The 21,168-nt window shown below is 44.8% G+C and overlaps 2 protein-coding genes across 2 annotated transcripts in view; one reads left to right on the top strand and one right to left on the bottom strand.

The window, feature by feature from the left end:
- The window catches only part of LOC147437621 (Polynucleotidyl transferase, ribonuclease H-like superfamily protein), a 37,861-nt gene that overhangs the window by 8,865 nt on the left and 7,828 nt on the right, over nucleotides 1–21,168 (top strand). The window contains exons 3-4 of the mRNA XM_086485976.1: nucleotides 1,388–1,511; nucleotides 1,593–1,680. Coding sequence (XP_086342102.1) covers nucleotides 1,388–1,511; nucleotides 1,593–1,680 — 212 coding nt within the window. The remainder of the gene's footprint in view (nucleotides 1–1,387; nucleotides 1,512–1,592; nucleotides 1,681–21,168) is intronic.
- On the bottom strand, nucleotides 10,632–12,392 carry LOC147437622 (uncharacterized). Its single transcript, XM_086485900.1, has 2 exons — nucleotides 11,759–12,392; nucleotides 10,632–11,338 (listed from the first exon to the last, which is right to left on the bottom strand). The coding sequence occupies exons 1-2, from the start codon at nucleotides 12,390–12,392 to the stop codon at nucleotides 10,632–10,634; spliced, it is 1,341 nt and encodes a 446-aa protein (XP_086342026.1).

Here is a 21,168-nt window from a genome sequence, read left to right as displayed (position 1 = left end):
AATGAGTGAAGGGAGGGGAGGATGGGCCGCCAGTCTGCGTTTCAAAACGTGCAGGGACTGAGTGGGGGAGACCTCGATGCCAAGGGGAGAGGTTGCAGACAACGTTTTAAAACAAACCTGGGGGGACAGTGGCGACGTCGACAGGGTGGGAAACGCCTGCAAGCGTCATCGCTTCAAAACGCGCGGGGGGGGGGGGGGGGGAGGGGGCAGGGCACTAATTGTCGGCGTTAAAATGCCAGCGCGAGGAGGGTTTTGGGCGACGCTATCGTGCAGTGTTTTAGAACGCTGATTGGGGGGGAGAGGACACCAGCGAGAAGACTTGCTCTTCTTCTACTCTTCAAGTCTGCTCCTCCACGCCAAGGGCTTCAAGCACGACCTTGCTCTGCTGATACCATGTCAAAGTCGATGATGCGGAAGCGTAGAGACCAAGGGGAGAGAGCACGAGAGAGAGAAAAGAAAGAAAGAAAGAAAGATTTTTAACGTCTATGTCAGGCCGAAATCGGCCTATGAGACAAATCAAATGTACATGGTGTGTATGTCATCCGTCTATCGGAAAGACAAATACAAATGACAAATGAGAGAGAGAGAGAGAGAGAGAGAGAGAGAGAGAGAGAGAGAGAGAGAGAGAGAGAGTCTCTTGAACCAATCAACCTTGGCAATGATTAACTGAATGTGTATACAATGGAGACAAGGGGTTGCTTATATAGCAAGCCTAGTAAATTGCCCTACCCAAGACTTTGACGAATAAGTAAAATAGATACCTAAAAGCCAAACTAAGTAATGGGATCACATTGGGCAATTCACTTGAGATGCCTAAACTTTAACAGGCTTAGATATTGTATGAGAAGTAGTTATAGTAGTATAATGACTCGTGACATTGGATGTCAGACCTTTGGGCATTCAAACAAAGGTGGAAAAGGTTAGATTAAAATCGAAGAAGATGCCCTTAGTTGGGTGTTATGCTAATTTAGTTAGTGTCCTGGTTTATCATTTGACTACAATGCCCACAATGGTGACTTGAATGTTGTGCTGGACGACATATTCATTGCACATTCAGAGGGGGTTTAGATGGAAATTATGCTGGTGATTGTTCCACCTAGTTCAGCTTCCACCATCGTCATTCCTGCTCTTGTTCCCAAGCAACGTATCAGAAAAACTATACAAAAGTCTGTCTCGTGTGAGTGCATACTTGCTGTTTGCCGTGTGAATGTTGGTGGTATGCCATAAATTTCTTTTGGTAGGATTAGCAAAATGATAAATCATGTAGACACCATGCTCCATGACATGTACTTAATTTTGTAAACCTTAAGTAAACCTAATTTAACCATTTTGAGGTGTCTTTGTTTTTGCTGTCAAGACTACAACACCTTCTTTATCGTTCTTGCAGATTCCAAAACATTGAAGGAGTCCAAAAGGGAAGAACTATTTGAATGTATCAAGGTTGACAACTCTATGGGCTGGGCTGTAGATGTAATTGACCCAAGAGTTTTGTCGTCACTGATGCTTGCAAAGTTTGTGAATTTACTCTTGAGGAATTGATTTGGCTTTTCTCTATGGACGGAACGAATAAAATTCTTTCCGTTTGGTAACAGGGAGAAGACAAACCTGAACCTTATATCTCACAATTCGGCAATGGGACTCATCACAAAGGCACTCAATTCAGGCATTTTTGTTACGGAGGTATCTTGATGTTCTAGATTCATGTGGGCTATTGTTAGTCATTTAACTGCCTGAGATTCTTTTCATAACCTTGACCTGTACATCCAATCATGGACTTGGAAAGTAGAGAATGATAAGAATTGTCATAGTTTTTGCAAGCTTGACCTCTTTCAATGGTTGTATGACATCGTCGAGTTTGGGAAGTAGAGAATGATAAGTATTGTTATTGTTTAAAAGGTTCGACATTATGTTGCAAGGACACTGTATTGTTGAACTCAATAACGCTTGGTCAAGTAATCATACATTAATAAAACTCTTCTAGAGAAGCATGATTGAGCCCACAACAGAAGTTGGTAAAGTGACTAGTTCTTTGGGATAGCTCTCATGTTCATGCCCACTCTTTGTAGGATGTTGCTATCAACCTATGTAAAGGAAGTGCAATGAACTGTTCGTGTGGCTAAACATTTCAACTTTCAACAATGTGATACTAAGTTGCTTATTGACACTAAATACGGAAATTGGCTACAAAGATAACTAAAGGGGCGGTTTTGAATGGTTGTAGGTGTTATAGATGTAGGCACTATGCGGAAAGATCTACCAAAGATTACAACTGTTTATTTGTCGATTTAGATCATTGAAATTCTTGAAGGCATGTAATTTCTTCTTTTTGCCTCGTTTTATCATTATCACTTTAGCAAGTGCCAATCACCAATCTGACATGAGTCGGTGATTGATGATGTGAGTCAGTGCTGCCAATTAGGACCTTGGACCATCACCAATTTGTGTACATATTTGGCAGCACATCAAAGACCAACTATTTACATCCTCATTGCAATGGGGAGTCACCAGATCGGAGCCAACCAATTCAAGTACGAGATCACTATCGCAAGAGTCGCAAGGATCACGAGCCTGCCTTTGTAGCCACAAATTCATCCAGAGTTTCCATCACTTGCAGTCCAGTAGAGCCCCAAGAGGAGCTCAATCTGTGAGGAGTTACTTGGCGGTTTGTAGAGACATATCGAGGAGGCCATTCATTCAAGACCATCTTGAGCTGTATGTTGGAGTTCGGCACCAAGGCCTCACCTTAAGTAGATGTGTCACAAAGTGATGATGTGGCGTGCCCAAAATGGCCGAGTCGACAAGAGGAGCCGAGACTTGAAGAATTGAACCAGAAAATGTGGCTGAGGGGCGTAAGCTGAAAGGGTTAGGGTTTCTAAATAAACCTAACCCTACCCAACTTATGGGGCACCATCCGAGGGGCCTAAAATGTTATGTGCAACGGAAGTGATTGATGGTGTTTGCTTAGGATGAGTGCTCAGTGCGTACTCAAGGTTCCTTTTATCGAAGGGGAGAGAGAGCCCCCCTTTTAACTTCACGAATTGTGCAATAGACTAGAGCGAGAAAGAGAATGAAAACTGTGAGTGAAAGTGTTGAGAGAGAGAGAGAGAGAGAAATGAAATGAAATGTTTATATTATCGTCTTCAAAAGGCCAAAATGACCTATGAGACCAATCTGTTACAAAATGGTGAATCTAATACCATGTCTGGGTACAAAAGAACTAGATACTACTACTAGAATCCATCCTCATCTGCACTCTTGATATCGACAGAGTATGGCTCAAATCCTCTGTTGTAGTCTCCGTCGATGCTGTGTAGCCCCTCTCCTCAATCGTGGCCGTTTGGATCTCCGTAGCTCCAATGCTCGGTCGATGAGAGTGCCGGTAGTGGTCGAATGAGTGTGGGCCGAGCTCTGCAATGATGACTGCTCCTGAGAGAGAGAGAGAGAGAGAGAGAGAGAGAGAGAGAGAGAGAGAGAGAGAGAGAGAGAGAGAGAGAGAGAGAGAGAGAGAGAGAGAGAGAGAGAGAGAGAGAGAGAGAGAGAGAGAAATGAAATGTTAACGTCTTCAAAAGGCCAGAATGACCTATGAGACCAAATTGATACAAAAGTGGTGAATCTGTTACAATGTCTGGGTACCTTAGTACTAAAGTACTAAGTGTGAAAAGTGTGAAAGTGTGAAAATAAATGTGAAAAACTAAATACAAAGTATTAAATAAACTTCTTAGGAGCATTCTAGGTGTCTGGCTAGAATGCTTCTAATCCTTCGTTGTAGTCTCCTCCGGTGAAGTGTGCTTCTGCATCTTGATCGTGGTCGTCTCGATTTCCTAAGCTCAGTCGCTCTGTCAATTAGCGTGCCTTTGGTATGACTGTGGGTACTCCTTTGTGTTGGCTGTTGGCCTCTTGCTTCTCCTTCCACTCCTGCTTCTCTCGATCCGAAGAAATCTGTGATCAGCCTCTGAGGCTGTAGTGCTCTTTGTCTTCTCATTAGATTATCCCTGTGCCAATGTAGTTCCAGCAGGTACAAGCCTAAGCATCTTTGATCTTGGTATTGCATGATTCTATCTAGAGGTCCAAAGCCTTCTTTAAAGAGGCAATGAAAACGCCCCCGTATCTCATAGTATACTGTGCAGTGGCATATATAGTGTAATTCTGTCTCCGGCTCCATTCCGCATAACTTGCAAATTCTGCTCTCAGGTGGGATTCCCCTAAATCTGCCAAATTCAATTTCCAACTCGTGTGAGGATGTACGAATCTGACCAATAGCACATCTCAAACCATGAGACAGGTGGGTATCCATGTAACTCGGGCGAATCACAAATCCATCTTCAGATAGTTGTAGGAAGTTTTCTTTGTAGTCAGCCATCTTCGTGCCCAATTCTTATGTAGGGTCTACCCATGTCCTCTTAGTATCCAACTGTATAAGATCCTGTCGGATGATTTTATTAATCTCCATTCGTGTAATTGCCAGTGATGGGGCCTCAAGAGAGTATTGGAAGGGGGGTAATCTTTCCATACTGAACCCGTGTCTCCGAAACCACGAGGACAGTTGCGTATACCAGCATGATGTATCCCCTTTCATTGCTAATTGTTGAGAGGATTCGAGGGCCAGTCTAGTATATCGGCAATTATTTGTATCCCACAAACCATGTATAAAGGACACTAATCGGGTAAGAGCTTCAATTTCTATCGGAGGGGCCGCTAGTTCCGCTCGGGTAATCGCGTGTGGTACGGAGGCCTTGGCTCTAATCATTCGGGAAATCATAGATACCAAAGGTCTCTCCATTGACTTCCAATTATCCTGATCCACAGATGGTCCCCAAATCTGGACCCCATAAAGCATAGCCGAAGCCACCACAGTATCAAAGAGCCAAAGTTTTGTTCGTGGTTCCTGAAACTGCACTTGTGAACACATCCTCTCCAACCCTCCCAAGGCCGCAGAGGCTCTGGATAATCTAGCATCCGCTGCTTTCTTAAGAGTAAACTTCGGTCCTGCAAATACCACCCCAAGGTATGTGTATGCATCTGTGTACTCTACTGTATCTTGGCCATATGCAAATGTAGGTGCCGATCTCCTGACCCACTGCGGTGTGGTGTTAAACACCATAACTTTGGTTTTACCAGAGAGAGAGAGAGAGAGAGAGAGAGAGAGAGAGAGAGAGAGAGAGAGAGAGAGAGAGAGAGAGAGAGAGAGAGAGAGAGAGAGAGAGAGAGAGAGAGAGAGAGAGAGAGAGAGAGAGAGAGAGAGAGAGAGAGAGAGAGAGATTTTTAACGTCTATGTCAGGCTGAAATCGGCCTATGAGACAAATCAAATGTACATGGTGTGTATGTCATCCGTCTATCGGAAAGACAAATGAAACAAAACTGATACAAAACTGAACTGAATGTAGGTAGTGGAGTATCTGAGGAGGGATGGAGCTCTATCTCTAGGGGTATATGCATGTCTATATGCTCAAGGTAGTACAATCATGAGAATGCATCAAGCTATCTAGCTCCATCCCGTACTAATGGGGGGATGTAAGATGTGGTACATGGGCGGGTCTGGTGCCAAGGCTACCCGGATGAAAGCTGTCGGGTCGGCCCTCATCTGAGCCACTCGCTCCTCAGTGGCACGGCGCTCCCGGGCTCGGATCTCCTCGATCTGTTGGTGGTGGGAGCTCGCGCCCCTGTAGCCTGTGACTCGTGGTCGTCGTCTAGCTCGGCTCACCTCCGCCTGTGGGAGTGTCACTCCCCTCTGAGTGTCTGGTGAGGGAGGGGCGGCAATCCTCTGAAAGAAGTCTGTGAGCTGCGACTGTCTCCCCTCTGTCTGTGTAGCTGTGTGTGGCTGTAGTAGTGTGTCCCGATGGCTCGTATCTCTAGTAAGAAACGTCCGAGCTGTCTCTGATCTCGAGAGTCCATGATCTCTCGGAGAGTGGGCTGTCCTCTGAATAAGGCCTCATACCTGCCTCTGATCTCAGTGTATGCTCTGCATCTACATACAAAGTGCTCCTCACTCTCCTCCTCCTCTGTGCAGGCTCTGCAGACTCACTCCTCCCTGGGAACACCAGTATGTCTCCCGATCTCAATCTCTAACCTGTGTGAAGCCACTCTCAGCTGACCAATCACCACCCGTGAGCTATGTGGCATATATGTGTCCATGTAGCGTGGTCTCTGTATGAACCCCCCAGACAATATGGTGAGAAACTGGTCTCTGTAATCTGACATCCTCGTCCCCAAGCCAGGTGACTCCGAGACTCTCCTAGTGTATAGCTGCCACAGATCCTGTTTCAATACCAAGTTCCTCTCACTGCGAGAGAGGTGAACATATGGTGAGTGGGGGTCGTACTGGAATGGTGGTAGGCTCTCCATGTCAAGACCGTGTCCCTCAAACCATGCTTTGACCTGTGAGTACCATGCTCTCTCATGCCCACTCTCTGATAGCTGTATAGCTGCCTCAAATGCTCTACGAGTAAGTCTGTCAGGAGGTAGCTCTCTCATCCTCTGGATGAAGCACACTGTCTGGAATAGTGCCTCTACAACCATAGGTGGTGTGGCGAGCTCGGCTCTAATAATGTCATGTGGCACTGTCTTCTTGCTGCGGAGCAAGCGTGAGATCATACATACCTGTGGCCTCTCAAGCTGTGTCCACTGGTCAGCTGTCAATTCTGGTGCCCATACTGCCGCTGAGTACATCAAGGCCGGGGTGACTAAGGTGTCGAAAAGCCACCCCTTCGTGCGGGGCTCCTGAAAGTGTGCCTGGTGGCATCTCCGCTCTAGCATGGCCAGAGCTGCATATCCTCGGGTGAGCCTGTCAACAGCAGCCTGCCTCATAGTGAAGGGTCCTGGTAGGCTGGTGAATGTGATGCCAAGGTAGACATAGGAGGTGACTACATCAACCTGTCCTCCTGCTGCTGTGAAGGTGGCAGCGCTCCTCATTGCACTGGATGTGTGAAAGATCATAACCTTGGTTTTGCCAAGGTTCACAGTCAGCCCCCTGTGTGTGCTGAATTCGTCCAAGGCCTCAAGATGGCGTTGCAAGCCCTCGGGTGACTCTGAAATCAACACAATATCATCAGCATATAACATGATGTGGACCGGAGTACCTGCCAAGTCGCTCCCCTCTCCTCCTGCTCGCAGTATGTAGTCGGAGATCTCGTCGATGTAGAGCCCAAAGAGTGTCGGGGAGAGTGGGCATCCTTGCTTAACACCAATGGTGCTAGCAACGGTCTCTGAAAAACCGCCTGGGCAACGAACTCGACCCGTCACCCTCTCGTAGAGAGCATATATGGCCCAAATCATCTTTGTTGGTACCCCAATGCTGTGAAGGCGCTGGAAGAGTCTCTCGCGTGGGACTGTGTCAAAGGCCTTGCGGAAATCCACAAAGCAGCAGTAAAGCCTCTTCTTCCGCGCCTTTGCCCCATCAATGAGGGAGCGCAGAACGAAGATGTGATCAGTGGTGGAGAAAGCTCGTCTGAAACCTGCCTGGCCTGGAGCTCGTAAACCCTCGATCTCTGCGTAGCAGCTGAGCTGTGCCTCAAGTACTGCTCCATATAGCTTGGCCATCGTGTGGCCAATCATGATAGTCTTGTAGTTCCCTGGGTCCAAGGTGTCGCCAGATTTGTGGATAGGCACTATGGTGTGCTGTGTCCACTCCTCTGGGAAGCCCTCCCCTATAGCTCGGTTGAAGACATGTGCAATCAACGGGGCTATAGTGGAGGCCGCATAAATGATGTGCTCACTCTGTAATCCAGTATGGTCAGCTGATCGTCTGTGCTGCATGCGGCGTATGGCCCTCTCTACCATCTCTGCTGTAAAGAAGGAGGAGCACGTGGGGCGTGGCTCGTGTGGCTATGGGATAGGAGGCTGCCCTGGCACCTCATAAAGTCGCTCTGCATAATCATGCCATATCTGTGGATCCTCAATAGCTGTAGTCGGACGTGGCTCGCGCAGGGTGCGCCATGCCGTCGCGCTATCCATGCTCATGAATAGGCGGTATAGCTCAAGCTCCTGTGCCTCTTCGAATGCTCGCCGCTTTTGGCGTGTCAGCGTCTTCATATGCCGTCTGGCCTCTCTCTCTGTGATCTCTCCTAAGGCTCGCCGTGCACGGAGGCGTCGGTGTAGCTCTTTGCACTCATCATCATACCAGCGGTTCTGAGGCATAGTCCCGGGGGGGGGGGAGTGCGTCCTGTGTGAGTGGTGTGTGGAAAAGAGCTAATAGCTGAAGTGTGGAGAACGGAAGAGATATGTGATGTGAGAACTGAGAGTGGTGTGGATGGGTGGAGGAGGCATAGGCCATGCTCGACCTCGGCCGAGTAAAGAGAGGCTAGCTCATGTGTGAAATGGATGGTGGTGTGTGGAGTGTGTGCTGTGGAGCTGTGTGGGATGGTATCTCCGGTGATGGAGAAAGAGAGGTATGTGTGGTCGGCTCCGATGGGTATGGGTGGAATGGTGAAGGATGTGATAAGGTGTGTAGCCTCCCTGGGTCCCAGAATATAGTCGACTGTACTCCCCCCTCCCTCTGCAACTCCATGTGGCATACAAGTCAGGCCCTCTGAGGTGGGCCACTGGACCATCCCGTTATAAATAACGAGACGGTGTTGGGAGCCAAGTCGAAGTAGATGTCGTCCGTAGGTTGTGACTGGAGCTCTGTCTGCTGTATCTCTCATAGTAGCCTCCTCATCTAGAGTGTGTAGTGCCTCTGGGTCCTCGTGGTCATATGCCTCACACTGCTCACTGCGCGTACGAGCATTGAAGTCTCCCATAAGGAAGACTTCACCCAGTGTGGAGTACTCCATAATCTCCTCCGTGAGGCATGCGTACGGTGACTCCTGCTCAATAGGGGCGAATCTGGAGCCTGTGGGAGCAAAGTAGCAAAGGGCAATGTAGACGATCCTGTCTCGTGAGAGCTCGAGGCGAATCCACATGTAGCGGGCCTGTGGGTCCCGGGCAACAATCTGTAGTCTGCTGTGAAGCCCCTGTCTAAAGAGTATGGCCACTCCTCCTGAGCCGCGAGTGGTGTGCTGGCGCATACATCCCCGATGTAGAGACTCCCACTGGAATCCATGTATCCGTGGTAACCCTCTCTCTGGGCTCTCGTGTGTCTCTGTAAGTAGAATGATGTCTCGACCTCTCATCACCTCCTCAAGTCTCTCTGGGTTTGTCCATAGGTCTCCATTGCAATTCCAAACCGTGACATGAATCTTCTCGTGTGTCCCACAGGCCGCGAGTCCCTATGCGATGGTCTTGCCATCAATGATAACCCTACCATCTCGATATACTGCCTTCTTCCCTTCTTTGCGGGCTTGGTGGACTCTAGGCATGCACGCGCGACGGTGATCTTGTTGCATCTTTGTGAGGTCATCATCAAGATAAATCGGGGGGCCTTCTAGCCCTCTCAAGATGACCCTCTTTCGGAGGAAAGAAGTTCGAGACTCCTCGGAGGCGAATTGGAGGATGAGAGCTCTCTTCTTTGGATCTTTGCCGGCTCTCCAAACTTTGGAGAAAGGGATCTCTTCTTCCTTGTATCCCACTTTCTTGCATAAAGCTTTCCCATCGCTCTCGGGTGTAGACCCTTCTTCTTCTTTGATGCCGGTCACTCGCACATTGAGACGGCGAGCTTGTCGCATCTTCTCCTCCTCGATGGTTGTGTGTACGATGAGTACCTCATCTTTTTGGGCTTCCTCTCTTGCTACCTTCTTGATATTCTTTTTGACCACTTCGACCCATCCTTCTTTGGTGGCCTCTAATTTGTCCTCAATGCTTGCGGTGAGGGCTTTGGTGATCTCCTCCTTGAGGGCTTCCTTAGCCTCCTCTTTAATCTCTCCTTCCTCGGGGGTGAGGGATGTGATGGAAGCATGAAGGAGATCGATTTGTGCCTTCATCTCTTCTTGCTCTTTCCTCCATCTCTCCCTCTCCTTCTCGTTCTCCCGCTCCCTTCTCTCCTTCTCCTCTTTGAGATTTTGGATTTCCGCTCTCATGTCCTCCTTCTCTTCGTTCCATAGCTTGATGAAGGTGGCTTTCTCCTCCCTCCATATCTCTCTCTCCATCCACCATTCTTTCATGTCCTTCTCCAATTGTGCAAGCCTCTTGTTCGTGAGCATGAAGGTTGTCTTCATTGTCGATGTCGGCGTCTTGATGATGGGGGAAGACATGGTTGTCTTCGTAACTACCCTCTCTTCATATTGTGAAGAAGAGGGGAGAAGGGGAAGAGAGGGAGTACGTGTGTGTATGCGTGTATGTGTGTAGTGTGTGTGTGGGTATGTATCCGTGTGTGTGTGTATGTGTGAGAGAGAGAGAGAGAGAGAGAGAGAGAGAGAGAGAGAGAGAGAGAGAGAGAGAGAGAGAGAGAGAGAGAGAGAGAGAGAGAGAGAGAGAGAAATGAAATGATATATTTACGTCTACAAAAGGCCAAAATGACCTATGAGACCGTCGCGGTTACAAAATGGTGTATCTGATACACTGTCTGTAGAACTGAAAAGATGGAAAAACTATGAAAGAAAAACTAGACTGAAAGCTGTAGTGACAAGCTGGGGGGGGGGGGGGGGGGGGGGGGGGGGGGGGGGGGGGGGCATTGACTAGAGACTCTCTAGCCAGTACAATAATCCAATGATACAAACTCATGCACATGGAGAAACTGAGGGTGAGGGAGCATCTGCACATCAAGGTCCCAAGATGTCCAGCATCGGCCGTTGGCGAATCTCATCAATGTCCTCCATAGTAAGCACTCTGGCTGGGAGTCTCCCATATCGTGCTAGAATGATCCTTATCCTCTGATGAATCCTTCGTCGATGCAGTGATGATCCTCGCAATCGCGGGCGTCTAGATCTCCCAAGCTCCATGGCCTTGTCAATCAGTATACCTCTAGTGCAGGTAGGTCCTGGAGGCTGCCCTGGATTCTGCTCCTCTGACTGGCGCGTCTCCACACGAAAGAAATCAGTGATCTCCCTCTGGGACTGTCTCCCCCTATCTGATCTCCTCAAGAGGCTCTCTCTGTGTCTGCGCAGCTCTAGCAAGAATAGCCCAAGGCATCTCTGATCCTGGTACCTCATAACTTGAGATAGTGGCCCAAAACCATCCCTAAAGAGGCAATTAAAACTGCCTCGTATCTCATAGTAAACTGGGCAATGGCATATATAGTGCAGCTCTGTCTCTGGCTCCAAATGGCATAACTGACATATCTTGGCCTCTGTTGGTACTCTGCTAAATCTACCCACCTCAATCTCCAGCTGATGAGAAGATGTGCGTATCTGACCAATGGCACATCGTAAGCCATATGACAGGTGTGTGTCCATGTAGCTAGGTCTAGTCACAAAACCGTCCTCTGTGAGCTGGAGAAGATGCTCCGTGTAGAAAGACATCTTCGTGCCTAGCTCATGGGTCGGCTCTATCCAAGTCCTCCTGGTATCCAGCTGAGTCACATCCTGTCTGATGAGTCTGCTAACCTCTGTCCGAGTAAGGGACAAGGAGGGTGCATCCAGCGAATACTGGAAGGGTGGTAGCCTGTCTATGCTAAAACCATGAATCTGGAACCAAGAGGTCATCTATGCATACCAACATGCTGTATCTCCCTGTGAAGCTAGTTCCCGAGAAGACTCTAGTGCTAAACGTGCATACCTGTCTCTGGGGAGCTCCCAGATGCTATGTAAAAAGGAGACTGATCTAGTTAGTGCCTCTACCACCAGGATAATCTCATGTGGTACTGAGGCTTTGGCTCTAATCATCCGCGAAATCATGGAAACCAGAGGCCTCTCCATGCATCTCCACCCATCAGTACTACTAGGGCGACTGCTATGAGCCACAGAAGGGCCCCATATCTGAACTCCATATAGCATGGCTGAGGTCACTAAGGTATCGAAGAGCCAAAACTTTGTACGAGGTTCTTGAAATTGGATCTTTGAACACATCCTCTCTAATCTCCCCAAAGCTGTATGTGCTCTTGTCAGTCTCATCTTTGCTGCTCTCCTCAAAGAAAACCCTGGGCCGCTAAAGACCACCCCCAGGTATGTGTATGCATCTGTATACTCCACTGGCTGATGGCCATAAGTAAATGCAGGAGCTGACCGTCTGACCCACTGTGGTGTGGTGTTAAACACCATAACCTTAGTCTTGCTAAGGTTTATAGACATACCACTATTGTGAGCAAAATTATGTGAAGCATCCAGATGACGCTGCATCTCCTCTGGAGAATCAGAGATCAAGACAATATCATCCGCATATAACAGCAAGGAAATCCATGTGCCCGCCAACTGTGCTCCGTTTCCACCGTCCCTCTCTATGTAGTCTGAAGCCTCATCAATGTACATCCCAAAGAGAGTAGAGGAGAGTGAGCATCCTTGTTTCACCCCAATGGTGGAGTGAACTAGATCAGACATACCCTCTGGAGTGCGTACCTGTCCCACTACTGTCTTGTACAGGGCCATAATCCCCCAAATCAGCTCTGTGGGCACACCCAGCTCATGTAATCTGTGCATCAACCTGGATCTAGGGACCGTGTCAAAGGCTTTGCGGAAATCCACAAAGCTACAGTAGATCCTCCTGCTGTGCGCTCTACCCTCCTCAATGATAGCTCTGAGCGTCAGTATATGATCAAGAGTAGAGAGTCCCTTCCTGAAGCCAGCCTGTCCTAAAGCCCGTATTCCTTGTCTCTTTGCCCAGAGAGAGAGAGAGAGGAAGAGAGAGTGCCCTGTCTCTTTGCCCAGAGAGAGAGAGAGAGAGAGAGAGAGAGAGAGAGAGAGAGAGAGAGAGAGAGAGAAGTGAAATGTTATATTAGCGTCTTCAAAAGGCCAAAGTGACCTATGAGACTAGGAAGTTACAATGCGGTGTATCTGATACAAAGTCAGATTAACAAAATAATTAAACTAGGATAACAAAATATAAATACTGCATGATCCTAAACTAAGCAATACAATGTGAAGACAATATGGGAGGGGAGTAGAGATCCATCTTCATGTGCACTCTCGACGATGAAAGAGTATGGCTTAAATCCTTTGCTGTAGTCTCCATCGATGCTGTGTAGCCCCTCTCCTCAATCGTGGCCGTTTGGATCTCCGTAGCTCCAATGCTTGGTCGATGAGAGTGCCGGTAGTGGTCGAATGAGTGTGGGCCGAGCTCTGCAATGATGACTGCTCCTGAGAGAGAGAGAGAGAGAGAGAGAGAGAGAGAGAGAGAGAGAGAGAGAGAGAGAGAGAGAGAGAGAGAGAGAGAGAGAGAGAGATGAAATGATATATTAACGTCTACAGAAGGCCAAAGTGACCTATGAGACCAAAAAAGTTACAAGTGGTGAATCTAGTACAATGTCCGAGTACAACTTTAAAAAAAAGGAGGGGGGGGGGGGGGGTTTAAGAAATGAGAGCTAATACAATGGTACAATGGGTGATATAAAAATGGTAGGCGGATCGGGAGGGGGGGAGGTAAGAGGAAATCCCTCATCGGTCGGTGACGAATCTTGTCATATCGTCCATAGTTAGTACTCTGTCTGGGCGTCTCGCATTTCGAGCTAGGGTGATCCGGATCCTCTGATGTAGCCTCCTTCGATACTATGAAGCCCTCTGTGATGATCCTTCATTGCTTGTGCTTCCACCTATCTAGTGCAATAGTCAATTGCAAAATGTATTGGTTTCTTGTGAATTTTGCAATTGGTTTGACAGGTCCCACAAACTCTAGATCCCCCTTTTGAAAAGGCTCAAGTGGAAGAATTGGTTGTAAAGGCATCTTGTCTACATCTAGTGGTCTATCATCTCTCTGACAAGTCAAACAAGTCTTCACATGTTGATGAGCATCCTTAAAAACTGAAGGCCACCATAAACCTGTTTGAAGAACTTTCTTTGCTGTAATGTCACCTGAAAAGTGACCACTTGCACTCCTTGAATGGACCTTAGTCAATATTGCTTTCTGTTCAAAATGTTGAATACATCTTTTGAGGTAAAGATAGTTATCAACAAATCTTTCTTTCCAACCAAGGGATTTTTCAGACTAGGACATTTGGACTTCAGAAATTTGCCTAACAGTACTCGAAGTTGAGTACTATGAGACTCTCTTAGCTCCAAATCTTCATAAGAGTAGTTCTCAAGGGTATACAAGAGGTTAAATAGGATCCTTATATTATACCTTTCAAATATTTTATAAGAAAAAGAACCCAAATCCATGGCTCTAGATAGGTAAATCAATCTCCGTTTGAAATCTCTATAAGCAAAAATTCTATGGTTAGAAGGGTCATCACTCTCAATTCTAGAGATTGAAGCCCTAGGGAGACCTTGTACTCTACTAGAAATAGTGTTGTGCAAAACAATTGGATTGATTTCAGGGATAGAAGGCGGATCTGAACGAGAACCTTTAGGAATCCAAGTTCTTTTAAACTGACTTGACGGGAGAACTAACTCGGGTTTGGGATGCCTTCGCCAAAGCATAGGTTTCTTATGGTAAATTGTCTTATTTTTACGTAAAGAAGACTTTCCTTCCAAGTTGAAACCTTTAGGGAAAAAAGTCTTCTCAAAGCCATAGAAAAAGGAATTTCTAGTTTCGTAGTAAAGTTTGAGGAGTCTTTAGGAGTTCAAGGTATTTTTACCCATTGGAAGTCTGCAATCCTCAAGAAAGCTTCTTTGAAATTAGCATCTTGCTCTCGGAACGTTCCTTCAGGAAGGAACAGCTTATCTTCTTCTGATCGTGATGCTCTTAGGAAATTTCATCGTGATTTTGTAATCTCTTATGTAGATAAGTGCTCTAATAACTTTGTTGTTACGTGCAAAAAGTTCTATTTAGAATGCTTGTTAGGTGAAGTAAACTCTTAGACTTACAGTGATTGTGATCTTTTAATGCAAGAGGTTATCTTGAAACATCAAGACTTTTGTAAGTCTTTTGGTTTCAAGTGCCAGCCTAAATTACCTTTTTTATATACCGTTTGGAAGTTCCACAAGAACCCTATAAAGCCTAGATTTATAGCTGCTTCTTGTAACACCTCTTTGACCGAGGTTTCAAAATGGCTTAGTTATTGTTTCAAAGCCATTTTACCTAGCGTAAATGAATTGTGGAATAATATGCTTAAGGAAGCAGACGTACCTACCGATTCAAGTTGGATTTTAAATGATTTAGTAGGTGTGATTCCTGTTTTAAAGTTTTTGAACTCTTCAAGAAGCCTTAAGGAGAAATCTTCTCCTTTATGTCTCCAAACTTTTGACTTTACAACGCTATACACGAAGCTAAATTTGGAGGACCTTAAATTTAGAGTCAAGTCTCTTATTTCAAAAGTTTTTGCGTACAAGCTTGAGAAGGATAGGTACAAGGCATTGCTAGTAGAAAAGTAAGCCTTGAACTTTGACTTCTTATGGCTGAAAAATAAGAATGTAGATGTAGACAAAGGAAGAAAGAGATTCACCAGGATTGTAGATGACATTGACATCATATCTTGGTTAGATTTCTTTTGGACAATTTATATATAACCATCGGCGACTCTCCTTTCAAGCAAACAATTGGTATCCCTATGGGCACCAATTGTGCTGTTTTTCTTGCTAATTTCTATCTTTTTACTTATGAGTTTGATTTTATGGAGCGTCTTGTCCTTGCTAACACTTGCCCAATATTTTTGCACAAGTTATGCAATGTAAGACGCTTTGTAGATGATCTTTTTGTCCCTGACGTTCCTTCTTTTCAAGATTTTATGTACTTGAATTCGATGTCTGTAGGCGGAGGAATTTATCCCAAGGAGTTTTGTGAACTTAACTGTACCACAAATAGTGATTGTTGTGCCTTTTTATACCTTAAGATTTTTCAGACTGCCTTGGGATTAGAAGTAGATATCTATGATAAGGGCCTTGAACCAGAATATGCCAATCTAAAAATCATCTGCATGCCTCACATTTCTTCGAACATTTCTCTTTTAGCTAAGTACGGTGTCATTTGCTCTCAACTATTTAGATTTTCTCGTCTTTGTTCTAGTAAATCTACTTTTGTTGTTCAATCTTGCCATCTTATTTCTTTACTAGTTGAAAAAGGATACTCATTCAAAAGAATCATGAAAAAAGTTCATTCATTTTTGCATCGTAGTAAGTTTATTTTTAGTGTTTCTTCCTTTGGAATGTTCAAGATAATCAGTAGTAAATTCAATAGAAGTGGGGAGTTAAAAAGCCCACCTATTGTTTGACTTAATAACACCTTATGTTGTTGTTTTGATCTTTAGCGCTTCTAGTATTTTCACTATAGCTCGACAATTGCTAGCCTTTATCATGGCTGAGTATGTTTGGACAAGCAATGAAGTTGAGATCACATATTGTTAAGTTTGGTTCTTTGCTCTTCGTAGGTTTGTAGTAGTATTCATTTTTCGATTTCATATTTAGCTTACCTGAGGACTTAAGAATGTGTTCCGTTATAAGTTGTTGTGTGAAGTTTGATTTTTAGGATTAAGTTTTTAAGATGTCTTATCCTTTTTTTGCTTAAAGTTGAGTACTTGTTTTAAGCCAAGTAAGTTGCGTCAACTTATTTTACACATGCCTTTTCTAAAAACATTTTTAAGTTAATAATGTTTTGTTTCGAAGCAAACAAAGTGATTTAGTTTGTTTGTTTGTTTGTTTTTGTTTTTCTCTTCTTTTCGTGTGTCCCTTGCTTTTATAGTTTTATGAGTGCTTTATTCCCTCTTATAATTCGTGAGTTCAGACTATTCTGAACTTATGAAGGTATATCTGATCAATTCCCCTCTTGTAGAGGACTCCCATGTTAACTGTGAAAGATCTACTTCTCCATGTCATCTTTCTTCTTTGAACCATTGACATTTGCTTTGGAAGAACACCTTCAAGCTTAAAATAGAGCATGTCCTCATACCACGAATCTTTGTTATTTACCAATTGTATTGGAAACAGTCCTGCATCAGGCAATTCATCAATCTCCTAAACAAGGTGGTACCATACGTAATGTACGGTATGTATCTGTACATACTGTACATCCTTCCGTATGGATAAATTTTTTATGTACGTAAAAATACGTACCTTTGTAAAAAACCAGTAAATGAGAGAACATTTTTCAAAAAAATCCATTCCTCATTAGAGATTAAGAAAATGTATATCATGCAAACTACTTGGGGACACATTACTACACATTATCAACTGGAGATTCACTAGCCAAGTAACAAGTAACGATCGTGTAAAACATACATTAAACATTTGTATTTGGTGACAAAAGAACAATGAAAAACCTTCAAGCATTCATCGATGAAAGTACTTGCTAACAATGAACAATGAAAGTGTACATACTACATAATAAAGAGTCAGAAGTGTGAACATAACATTGCTTCAAGTAGCCCACAACTCCTAAAAAGGAGTGACCCACAATCGTGACAAATGTCAAGCCAAAATAGCTCCTAATAGAGCATACCTAAATAAAAACACCATACTGAAATATATGAAAATGTCTAGACCTTGGTTTCTGCCATGAGGCCGCAAAAAGAAAAAAAAAATGTACAGTACGATCAGTCTATGTACAATACGGATCAGTACAGATGTGCTGTACAAGTTGGATCAGCACGTACGGACTGATCCAACCTTTCTTCTGAATAAGAGATTCCTTTTTAGCTAACTTGCTCAAATAGTCAGCTATAACCTGTTCTTGACCTGGTTTGTGGACTACTGAGTAATCAAATTTCTGCATCAGGAGAACCCATCTAGCCAACCTTCTTTGTGAGCATAATAATAAAGAAATACCGAAAGGGGCGCCAATCTTTGGGGCCAATGCATCTAGACTTAGAACTTTGCGTGCCGTATTGACTCCTCTCTCTCTCTCTCTCTCTCTCTCTCTCTCTCTCTCTCGTCAAGTTCAGTGATTTTGCAGTCTCTGTTCGTGTGTTACTATTGATTTCTTGCTTGGAGTGTCCAAGCTTGTAACAACGGTATCAAAGCTTAGAATGTCTTCTTCTTTGGAGGATTTGATCCCTTCTGCAACACACATGGGTTCTCGTGGAGAATTTGACGGAGAGAACACCCCTATAACTGTGGGTCATAGGGGAGATGAAGAAAAGACGAAACCCAAGCGGAACCGATGAAACCAACGAAGATTTTGGCAAATTTTTGGCGCGGAATTTGACAGAGCGGGTAGAAATATCAATTGCCACGTGTGTGAATCGATTGATCAAGTACTCCAAAGATCCGAAATAAGTGAACCATCTTAAGAAATACCCGCTTGATAAGATACACTCTAGATGGTGAGAGGTCGTTGATTTTGCTCTCAAGATGGTAATGAAAAAGAAAGCATAGCCGAGTGCAGAAAAGCAGAACTGTACTCGCAAAAAGAGTTGATAAAGCTCTTGAAAAGGAGACGAAAAAAAGATGAAACTCATTTTGACAAATTTTTGGCGGGAAATCTTGACAGAGCAGAGTACAAATATCAATTGCATGTTGACACGTGTGTGAATCGATCAATCAAGTATTCCAAAGATCCGAAATATGTGAACCATCTTAAGAGTTACCTGCTTGATGAGATTCACTCTAGATGGCGAGAGGCCGTTGATTCTCCTCTCAAGATGGTAATGAAAAAGAAAGCAAAGCCAAGTGCAGAAAAGCGGAAAGTGTACTTGCAGTAAGAGTTTGACAAAGCTCTTGAAAAGGAGATGAACCAGTCAATGAAAGGCTTAAAGCATTGCTGGAAGAAGAGGAAATCAACGGATTTCCTCGGTTATTTGGGCTGGAAGTAGACTTTCGAGGTGGTAAGCATATCCAAGAAGCGTGTTCGTTTCAACAATGACCTAGATTTTTCTTCGTTTTCAGAGAGTTCCGACAATTTGTTGTCCTCTAGTTCCAAGGAGGATGAGAAAAGGCAAAAGAAGCCAGAAAAGCAAGAAAAACAGATTTTTAAAAAAAGTCTAGAAGGAGTGGGAGGCCATCTAGCGGTTCAGAGGAGGAGAGCTTGTCATCTTGTGACATTGAACAAACGACAAGAAGACTAAGGAGGTCAAGGATGAGGGTCAAGTAGTGAGGTTTGACACGTTTTCAAGCTACTAGGACACCCGTCGAGCCCTTGAATTCATAGAGCAATTTCACGTCAGCTTCTTAGGAGGTCGGTTCTTGGAACGCCCCAAGGTGCAAAGGGCAGTATCTTACTTGAAAGGGAATGCACAGACATGGTGGATAACGGAAGAGTATGAAGAAGATTGCATCACGGCTTGGCATCACCTGAGAATGACTAAGAAAGACACGTTGTATGACTATTGCCGGAGGTTTTGGGATACCTGTTTTGTAGTGTCCTTGTTTTGGAGGGTCACTTTGAGAACTAGATTGAGCAGTTTTGCTGTTTTTTGCTAGAAGAGATTCGACGGTATTTGTCTGCAAGAGAAATCTGACTCTATTGAGAGACTTATGGGACATGCCAAGCAAGGTTTTGGAATGCATGTCGGCTGATTGGCTAGCGTCCACCTCAACAGGGCAGAAAGAATAAGGGGAACCGGATGAAAGTTTATCAGAGGATTCTGGAGAAGTAAGGGATAGACTTATGGGACATGCCAAGCAAGGTTTTGGAATGCATGTCGGCTCATTGGCTTATCCTACGGACAAGCTAGCGTCCACCTCAACATGGCAGAGAAAGAACAAGGGGAACCGGATGAAAGTTTATCAGAGGATTTTGGAGAAGTAAGGGAGAGACTTATGGGACATGCCAAGAAAGGTTTTGGAATGCATGTCAGCTCATTGGCTTATCCTACAAACAAGCTAGCGTCCACCTCAACAGGGCAAGAGTCTTCCAGTGAAGAGAAAGAACCAGGGGAACCGGATGAAAGTTTATCAGAGGATTGTGGAGAAGTAAGGGCATCGGATGATAGTGCATCCGAGGGTTCTGATGAACCAAGGGAACCCAATGCAAGTTCATCAGAGGATTCCGGACAAGAAAGGGAACCAGATGATAGTGCATCGGAGGATTCCATCGAAGCAAGGGAATTTACTGATGGTTCATCAGAGAATTTTGACGATTCAGATTGAGGTGCCAGTGAATTGGGGAGGCTAGCAAGGCAACCTATAGGTCACAGGACACAAGAAAGAAAAGAATAGAAAGGTAAGCTAGGTCCACTGGATAATGTGGTCAAGGGTACTTTTTGACCCGCTATGCAAAGTGGACGAAGGAGGAGAATATGGCAAATTCTCTTCATTGAGAGCTGTACCTTGAAGCTTTGGAATATTAGCTGTGTCTATGCCAAAAGCTACCCGATGAATCAACAGGTTGAATCTGGTGTGCTGTAGTGGGCTGCACAAGAGGGAGAGCCACTCCACTCCTTTGTCATAGATTGCTTAGATTGAATAAAGTCACTAATTTCTCTTTGAGATTTTAGGGATATTGACGGGCTGACAATATTTTGCAAAGTGACTTTATGAATGTATGTACATTGAATTGGAAATTTCCTTCATTGAATTGAAGACACGCGCTCTTTCATGTGTGTATTGTTAGAGACATGTAGAGAAAGATGAAAGGTCTGCAACATTTTGTCTGATGAATGATACGAATTGAGTGCATCTAGACACTTGTTAGAGATCAGTGAGATATGGATGTGATGGATCATGGCTAAGTGAATGAGAGTGAACGAGATTCTAGCATCAAGATGTCTATCTGATTGGATACTAGTGTGAGCGTCTCAAGAGTTCCGGAAGGATGAGATGGTTTCACAGTGATCTAGGTGCATCAAGAGTTCTTGACGGAATGAGATGGCTAGATTGAATGATGGAAGCACAAGTGTTCAGTGTGAACTAAGTGTGTGATTTTGTGAATTGCATGCTATGTGGATGTACTGTCTTGAATGGTTTGCTTGATTGATATGTGAAAAGAAAGGATACGAATCTGATAGTAACAAGATCTAGTAGATTAAGACATCGATGAAAAGCTTGCTGATGTGGCAAGCCATACGGAATTCTGTGATTTGCGTTGACAAAGCTGATGTGGCAAGCTGTACGGATTTTCGAAAGACGTGCTTTATGTGGAGCTTTTGAGAGAAAATGCTTTTGTGTGATGGTGCTTTTGATCTGATTCTTTGGGGGCTCTGCTTTTGGGCATCCCTTGTAAGTTTCAAAGAGTCCTTTGGGCCACTCTTCCGCAGAGCATCTGGACGCAAAGTCTAGGAAAGAGACCAATGTTGGACCCTCGAGAGTTGTACTTTGTGAGCATAGTAATAAAGAAATACTAGAAGGGACGCTAGACTTTGGGGCGAGTGCGTCTAGGCTCGAAACTTTGCCATGCCGT

The sequence above is a fragment of the Adiantum capillus-veneris genome, chromosome 17 (assembly GCF_014529385.1).
Source record: "Adiantum capillus-veneris isolate H3 chromosome 17, ASM1452938v2, whole genome shotgun sequence".
In the NCBI taxonomy this organism is placed as follows: domain Eukaryota; kingdom Viridiplantae; phylum Streptophyta; class Polypodiopsida; order Polypodiales; family Pteridaceae; genus Adiantum; species Adiantum capillus-veneris.
Note: the sequence above shows the minus strand (reverse complement) of the source record. Positions and strands in the feature narration are given on the sequence as shown.

Bases quoted from the DNA above. Each gene is read 5' to 3' on its own strand.
- LOC147437622 (XM_086485900.1), bottom strand. From the start codon at position 12,392: ATGGCCCTGTACAAGACAGTAGTGGGACAGGTACGCACTCCAGAGGGT. The intron at 11,339-11,758 runs GTCGCCCTAGTA...CCCATGAGCTAG, and splicing joins CCCTTCTGTGGCTCATAGCA to GCACGAAGATGTCTTTCTAC.